At 34.8% G+C, this 8,246-nt stretch overlaps 2 protein-coding genes across 2 annotated transcripts; both read right to left on the bottom strand.

Moving 5' to 3' along the window:
* Window positions 1-285: 285 nt before the first annotated feature.
* On the bottom strand, window positions 286-1,666 carry gng8 (guanine nucleotide binding protein (G protein), gamma 8). Its single transcript, XM_067423463.1, has 3 exons — window positions 1,651-1,666; window positions 867-979; window positions 286-687 (listed from the first exon to the last, which is right to left on the bottom strand). The coding sequence occupies exons 2-3, from the start codon at window positions 948-950 to the stop codon at window positions 559-561; spliced, it is 213 nt and encodes a 70-aa protein (XP_067279564.1). The 5' UTR covers window positions 951-979; window positions 1,651-1,666; the 3' UTR covers window positions 286-558.
* A 3,383-nt stretch (window positions 1,667-5,049) lies between these two features.
* Window positions 5,050-5,631, bottom strand: LOC137046676 (syncollin-like). Its single transcript, XM_067424000.1, has one exon. The coding sequence runs from the start codon at window positions 5,628-5,630 to the stop codon at window positions 5,235-5,237; it is 396 nt and encodes a 131-aa protein (XP_067280101.1). The 5' UTR covers window position 5,631; the 3' UTR covers window positions 5,050-5,234.
* Between the last annotated feature and the right edge of the window lie 2,615 nt (window positions 5,632-8,246).

Here is an 8,246-nt window from a genome sequence, read left to right as displayed (position 1 = left end):
ATTATTGACATTTAATTATTTGCTTATATACTTTCATATAGCCTACACATTAATAGGTAGCTCTTTTAATTAAGATATTTAGGCCTATCGCGTTGTAAAATACGTAAGTCTTAAAGGGATAGTTCACACAAAAAAATAAAAATAATTCTTAGGTATGCAGCCTGCAAGACAGGTAGGCTATTGATGCATTTGCACAGGGAAGGTATTTTAAATGTAAGTTAATGTATAAACCGTTCACAGGGACATACAACAAACCAAGCTTAAGCAGAACGAACTTTGCTCTCTCTCTTGTTTTATTGCTGTTATGCAGGCTAAGCAACCTTATCAAACACTCATAGCAGCTGCATGGGTGAATGATGATCAACAGACATTTTATAAATGTAGCGCCACCATGAGGAAGAATGAGAGAGAGAGAGAGAGAGAGAGAGAGAGAGAGAGAGAGAGAGAGAGAGAGAGAGAGAGATTGCACTTAATTAACATTTAAGTGACATTTAGCAAAACATGTCTTGGAATATCCTAGAAAATAATATAATACATCTTGTGGCCTAAAAATAAAAACTACAAAATTGCACAGAAAATCTTTTTCTCTCTGAAGGGGTTTTCTGAGGACGGTACAGGGGTCACCAGGGGGTCCTCTTTTGCATGGGTCTCACAGTAAGCCATCAGCTCAGCTGCTGCTTTAGATACCTGTGCCAAGACATACAAGCCAACACTACACATCCAGTAATAACATCCCATAAATCTTATTTTCGTTTACCCTGGAATAGATGTAAATCCTTTTAAATAAATTAAAAAAATAATAATTGTGTCATTGTTATTGTTATGTTAATGAATAAATCGAACTGTTATTAAAAAAAGTGTCTTACCATCATTCTGTCAATATTAACCTCCAATTTTAATTGTTCCACTGTTTTTCGTGCATCTGCAATCTTGGCCATGTTATTAGACATTCTGCTCCCCTGTAGACACCAAATTAACCCTGCAGGAATATGGCAAAACAAACCCCAGGTGAGTCCAGCTAAATGCATCTGGTAGATAACAGCTCAACTCCGGTTCTACAGATGTCTGATGTTTTAGTTCCCTAAAAGATGATGCTATTGGCTCCTCGAGGCTATGAAAGACATCTCTGTTGCAGAGTTGCAGTAATTACTGTATGGGTCTCAGCTGGTCATGTTTTGGATGAGGCTCAGTGGGAGAGATGAAACAGAAGAGTGCAGAAATCCTCTAGAGAGCACAAATCATTTACTCACTTATTAATTTAAAGTCATGTAATAGACATTTAAACTACCATCATTCCTCTTAGTTTAAAAACCTGAATACATTTCTGTTGTTTTCAGATGATCTATTAAAGTCTTTAAAAGTTTTGAGAGCATTCAACAATTTTTCATAGATCATAGTCAATCATTGTTATTGGGAACATATATTTTCATATGGAAATCTACGCACCACCAAAATTTGAGTTATGCCATTGTTTATAGATGCATGACAACGGAACATAAATGTGGTAACAGTTCGTCATATTACATTACAGTTTCAGTGCATACTAGATTTCAAGTACACTTTGCAGATAATTTAATAAATCAATTTTTAAAATAATACAGAACAAAAATGATATATGTAATACAGCATGCTGCTTATATCTAAACTTACCACAGCTGATCCAGATTTATCTGTGATGCTGGCAGAGGAACCGTCTTGTTATCGTTGATTGTTTGTTGTACACATTACGACCTGCAGAACAGAATGAAGAGATGGTAAGGAGTGGAGGGATAGGAAATGCTGCCTCCTCTCATAATTAGCTTTTATTCCTCCCCCATATTGGGCTGAAGAGGCAAGTCACAGGCATCATGGGGTGTGACCTTCAGCTGAATATCTCAGTCATGCATAACAGTGTATGAGTGATACCTGCCAGCACAATGAGCTTTTATGTTCTGTGAAAAAGTGCCATTTCAACAGACATATCATTCAATAATCAATTATTGATCTAAAGAAGATGATTAATGGAAGATGTTTTCAATAAAATATGAAAATGTTTATTATTTGTACTATAGTGTAAGTGCCTGGGGTACAGTGATGTTTGTCATGCACTTCTCCAACAAATGTTTGCTATCTGTGAAAACATAAAACAATTTGGATTGTTAACACGCTTTAACTGATTCAGTTTAATTTCCCAAACCATTCATTCAGTTCACGGGTTTAAACATTTTCCCATTCAGAAAAAAATAGTACACAAGTGTCACCCTAAGTGTCACACTGTGAACTCAACTAGCACATACCATCAGAATCTCAGGATAATATAATTTGGGCCGTGGGTGATTATTTGCTTTGGAAAATAAATCGTAGTGAAGGGAGACAGAAAGGGGGGAAGAAAAATGAAGGGGACAGGGTCAAAGGACATTTGTTCCTGATGAAATACAAAGCTGTATGTTCTTGTACAGAATGAATGACCATAATGGAACATGCATCTTGGCCTATATACTCATCTATGGGATTTCTACTTACACATACAATTTAATTACGGTACACAGTTGTACACAGTACTTTAGATGAGAGAACTTCCACTATATGTACATATACTGTAGCACATGTTATACACCCTCAAACTCATAATTATACATATGCAGCCAAGTACTTCTTATATTTGGTATTTTGCAGAACTGACAGACTGTCTATGAAAGGGAGAGAAAGTATTGTCACCAATACTGTAATGCAACTTGGCCGAGGATGATGCATTTATTTATTTAACTGTACTGTATTGTATCGCATATGAAGGTCATAATACATTTTTTGGTATTTGAACTTGTCTAATAATTTTTATCTACAGCAATATCTCTTTACAGAAGTGTAATGAAAATCAACTTTTCTTAAAGCTTACTGTTGAATTTCACTGTTTCTGCACAGCCTCTATTTATGTTGTATACTGTAATAGACATTAAGCTGATTAATGATTTCTGACTGTCAAAAGGAGGTTTTTGAACAGATCTCACTGGTGTTCTCTGGTCAGTGCAGTAGTTTGTGTATTTGTGGGTTTTGTGTGTCATCTGGCAAAAGAGAATGTTTTTGACTTAATATTTGAATTTGAAGTGGAAGTTTGAGGCTTCTACAAGCTTTGTGTTTAGGAACTGTGTTTTAGAAATCAAGAAGAACTGTAATATTGTGCATGAGATTATTGCTCTCCTTCTTTACTCTGAAGACGTTGTCATTTCAGCATTTACACTATTGCAGAGGTCTTCAACCCTGCTCCTGGGGACCCACTGTCCTGCAGAGTTTAGCTCCAACCCCAATCAAATACAGCTGAAGCTAATCAAGATCTCAAGGGTCACATGTTGAAAATACACACGCAGGTGTGCCGAAGAAAGTTGGAAATACATTTTGCAGGACAGTGGGTCCTCCCAGGAGCAAGGTTGAAGACATCTGTAGCTATTGTGTCAATCCCTCCTGATACAAATCCCACCCAAGAGGACTGTTAAGAGAAACTGAAGCTGTGGTTAAGTGTTTCAGTTCTCATCATTAAACCCAAGGAAGGATTGGTTGTCAAGCTCACTGCAGGTGGCTCAAAGCTCCTCTCCAGGGCTTTAATGTCAACTGGCTCATTAGTAGCTGTTTTCAGACATGATTTATTGATCTACAAGTATAGTGCAGATGTGAGAAATGTAGTTAAATCCAGTCTTGAATTAGATACAGAAATTTGGGGGGATTTTTTTTTGGGGGGGGGGGTATTTAATCATGGCATTGGTGGTTTACTCAGAGAAAAGAAAACAAAAATGCTTACTTGTTTCATGCTTGTCATATGCAGAAATGTCACTTTTACAGTGTCCAAACAGATATTTCCCGTTCCCTTGTTCTCTTTGGCTCAAGGCTGTATTCCTTTATGAAAAATAAATATATTTCAAGTTAATTTTATGAATTAAGGTTCAAGTGTAAATATGCTCAAGTATAGCCTACTAATATTAATGTACTAGTAAACTTACTATTACAGCTTGGGACTAAATGGGCCCACTTTTTACATAAAAAGTATATACATTTAAGTGTACTATAAGTGTAACAGTAGTAAACTTTACAACTACATTTCTCATTTGTGTTGCATCTGTACTACAAGTGAACTTATTTGTATTCTAGTAGTTTACTATTTTATTACTTGTAGTTTTTTTTTTGTTAATGAAAGTACACTTTTATACTGCGAGTATAGGCCTACTTGTATTTTTTCTTTAAAGGTGCACTATGTAAATGCATTTTTTTCTGTAAAATATCTAAAAACACTATTCCAGTGTTATATATTTTGTTCAGTTGAGTATTTAAAATATCCCACATTTGTGGGATCATGAGAAAATTGCTTTTTTTTACCAAGGAACTTTTAACAAGGATGTCAATTGCATCATATCTGCGTTACTCTCGGTTTCCAGTTTTATTTTGCGTACTCGGCGGCTTTACTCTAATGTTTGATGATCGCAATTGTTTTTCATTTGGGTAGGCAATTTTCTAATTGTTTCAACAACAACAAAAAAAGATCACCGGTGTTTTGATCCAGAGATTCTAGAATATGCATAAAAAATGTGTGTAAAAGTGGAAACACTGATAGCCAGAAAATTCAGTCAGTGGTGGGGGAAAGACTGAAGTAATTCCTATGTACAGTGGACTAGCCTACACAAACATTCAGATACTCAGAATATTATTATAAACATATCTGTTTTCTTTATAAATCAATATTTTAAAAAATGTAAGTTTATAAGGCAAGGCTGTATGTAAAACTAGCCTATGTGAAGAAAGTGTTTAATCGGCTACTCAATCAAAAAATTAAACACAAGCCAAGTATACTTAGAATACTTTTAAGAATGATTCTTATAGAATTAAAATTTACTTGTTGCAAATACTCACAACAAGTTAAAACATGCAGTCTGTCTTTCACGAACGTGTCGATGGATTATCTTCCCATTGTACCTTTTTGAATATGGTCACAAAGGAGTTTATTGAAGTGTAACCAGGGATAAAACTGAACCCTGGCTTCATTACATTTAAAACAATGAAAATAATCATGCACCAGGTCTTGAATGTTTCTGCATCATGTTCTTGCAGAGATTCCCTGCAGCAACATGGTGTTTAATTCACTTTGAGCAGATTTACAATTAGCAGAATGCAAAATTGTGTCTGAAAACATAGAGTGTTACAGCTGTTTTTTTGTCATTTAAAATTATATGTTAATGTCTTTTAGTATTGTCTTCGGCCTTGCTTCAGATCTAACATGTGCAGTAGTATCCAGAGATGGAATCATTCCAGTTTCCAAGCAGGCCTTTCTTCACTTCCTTCAGGTGATACACGATACCAGCAGAAAACTTCTTTTTGTATCCTTCCTTCTTGGATTTAGACCACACTGTCAGAGAGCAGCCTCTGCCCACCACAAGAGAGGAAACACGGTTTGTCCAAGCCCATGGCATGATGGGGGTGTCTTCATCAGGATACACATAAATGAAACTGCCAGTACAGCTGTCATCATAGTAGTAGCTGCTGTCTTCAAACATCTGGGCGCAGAGTTTGCTTCCATAATCATCTTTCAGCGTGGCTGGGTCGGGACACTCTGCATTGAGTCCCTCGAAGCACAGAGCAGCCAGGAGAAGTGCAATGACCCCCTTCATGTTTTCAGCAGGTTGAGTGGAAAGAGATATTTTGCCCTGTCTTATATAAATGGAGCTTCTCCATATGAATGACGTGTGTGAGAAACGGCAGGTTTTCCAACAGACTCTGTGAAGGTCATTTGCAGCATTCCCACAAAAGTTCTTTGCAATTCTGTGAAAAGTGTTGGTTAAAATATGCATTTTTAAAATATATATGTTTCTCTTTATAGTCTGTGTATAGTAGATTGCGTAATCTGAAAATATATGTAATTTAAACAAAAACAAACATCACTGATGTTCACAAAACACATGGTGTTTTGTGAACACCATATTTAAAAGTGCTGACACTTATGTAACAAAATGTGGGAACAAGCCTTCCAGTCAATAAATAAATCAAAACTTAGAATAGTAGTGGTGGAAATTATCATGTTTTAGAACATTTAAAATGTTTTATAGTTTGTAAAATTAACCGATATATCTTAAATAATGAATAGAAAGTATTTCAGTTATAGCAAGATCATGACATAATGTGTGTGGAGTGATGAATCACAATGAAACACAAGTTGCATAGTGATGCTCCAGAGCAATGTCTTCGAAGATCTGCTGAGAAATATAATAATAAATGCATCTCTAGCACATGTGAAGCACGGAGGAAATTGTGTCATTGTGTGGGGAGAGTTTTTAGCTGCTGGTATATAGTGGAGCTTCTCTGTGAAAGTCATGTAATGATTTGGAGTACAGGGGAATATTATATTTGTACAAGTCCACCAGGCCAACACTTGATTTGATCCATATTTGAACCTTATGGTGAATATTTGGTCTCACATTAAACTCAAACAAACTGGGAGGCATTTTTCAACTACTCATGAACTGTTTGTTTTAACACTGAGTGGAACAACACTGACTCTTCTTCCTGTAAACTGTCTGCAGGTTTACCCACACGGCTAAAACATTTATATAAAACAAAGGAAACGGCTATTCCATGCTAAATTACTTTATCTACAGTATTTAAGCAATTCTTGCTTATTTTATGTACAGTAAATATAATCAAAAAAGAGAAAATTAAGAAACTCGTTTCTGAATGTCTATGCAGAGGCATGTGTCTACAGAGATTCTGAAAACTGTTCTCTTGTCTCTAACATTACATATTTATGATTTTTTATTTATATGTTTATGTTGCTCCTATACCAGACTCTTAAAGCCCTGAGCGGCGAGCAGAAAGCAAAGACCACAGCACATTGAGTAAACTCTGACAAGCTAAAACAAACTTAAATGAGAAACCTTTGGTTTACTGACAGATGCTCTGAAGGTTGGGAATTCCGACAGCTTTTGAGCCTCATAACTTTGAGTTAAGCAGTTTTAGATGAGAACAGGCTAGTCTGTTATTATTGCCTAAGTCCTAATAGTGTTTTGCTTAATAAGTTGTTTAATAAGTTTAATTTGCATTCAAATTATTGAAACATTGAAGGGTCATATATGGACATACAGTAATATACCCATAAAATCAGCTTTCAAGCATCTTTCATATGTTACATTTTTACTAGTCTACAATTTGTTTAGTGTGACAACTAACACCATAATTCACAGAATTTAATATTCAGTGATGCAAAACTACTTTATAGCTTGGATTATGCATCTAACAATCTTTGTAAGATGCAGTCATCAGTATGTGAATGTTGTTTAATGTGTGCATTTTGTAACATTTTGGTGTAAGGTGTTATTAATGTCAGAATATTGTTATGGGTTCTTGACATTTCTTTATTTTAGAAAAATGCTTTTTTTTAAAGAGAACGATAAACAATTTTATTTAATTCCTCTTATCAGAACTTTATATTTTCTTTTCTGGTTGTATATTTTATGGGGGGAAATTCACTTGTACAACATGGCAAAAAGCACCCCTGGCTGTGTCATTTTTGGGCTGCACTGGCCTCCACAGCTCTGTAGCTTTCATTTGTAGGCTAAATGCAGACAGATCTTGTTGCGATCGATATCTACTTGTTTTTGGGTCGTGCATTGTGTATTCAGAGCAAGTAAAGCTATTATCATCATCATATTTGCAGTCTCGTTAGGGATCATTGTCCTAGATTTGAATGCAAAGAGATAATCTGATCCATTTGTCAGTGTGAGAAACTTTAAGTTGACCAACAGATGCTCTGAAGGTTATGAGTTGTGAGTTAACTTTCACATGTTTCATCCTGCAAGTTAGTATTTTATTTATTTAAAAAATAAAAAATGAATAATAATAATAATAATAATAATAATAATAATAATAATAATAATAAAAGTAATTATAGAAATAAAGTGTATTTCTTTTTAATTTTTAATTTTTTTTATAATTATTTTGACATTTGCTCATTGACAGTGCTGAATCTATTTTAACATTGCGGTCGTTCTGTAACATTTTGGCGTAAAATACAGAAAACTATTAAAATAAAATATTGTAAGTGTTCCTTTATTTATTGCTTTAGCTTATGCTTCTTTATTGAACTTATTATCTTAAAGGGCAATATAACTATTTTATTCAATACATTTGATCAGATTTTACATTTTCTTTGCTAGCTTGTTAATGCTGCTATATTGTCGAAAAGTATTAATCTAAATAAAAATGTAGGGGCTCCCTTTGCCGGAAGTGACGAC

The sequence above is a fragment of the Pseudorasbora parva genome, chromosome 18 (genome assembly GCF_024679245.1).
Source record: "Pseudorasbora parva isolate DD20220531a chromosome 18, ASM2467924v1, whole genome shotgun sequence".
Taxonomy (NCBI): Eukaryota; Metazoa; Chordata; class Actinopteri; order Cypriniformes; family Gobionidae; genus Pseudorasbora; species Pseudorasbora parva.
This window is presented reverse-complemented; position numbering and strand designations above follow the sequence as displayed.

Excerpts from the sequence above, each read along its gene's own strand:
- gng8 (XM_067423463.1), bottom strand. The coding sequence starts at position 950 with ATGTCTAATAACATGGCCAAGATTGCAGATGCACGAAAAACAGTGGAA. Across the intron at positions 688-866 it reads TTAATATTGACAGAATGATG|GTATCTAAAGCAGCAGCTGA; the intron begins GTAAGACACTTT and ends GTCTTGGCACAG.
- LOC137046676 (XM_067424000.1), bottom strand. The coding sequence starts at position 5,630 with ATGAAGGGGGTCATTGCACTTCTCCTGGCTGCTCTGTGCTTCGAGGGA.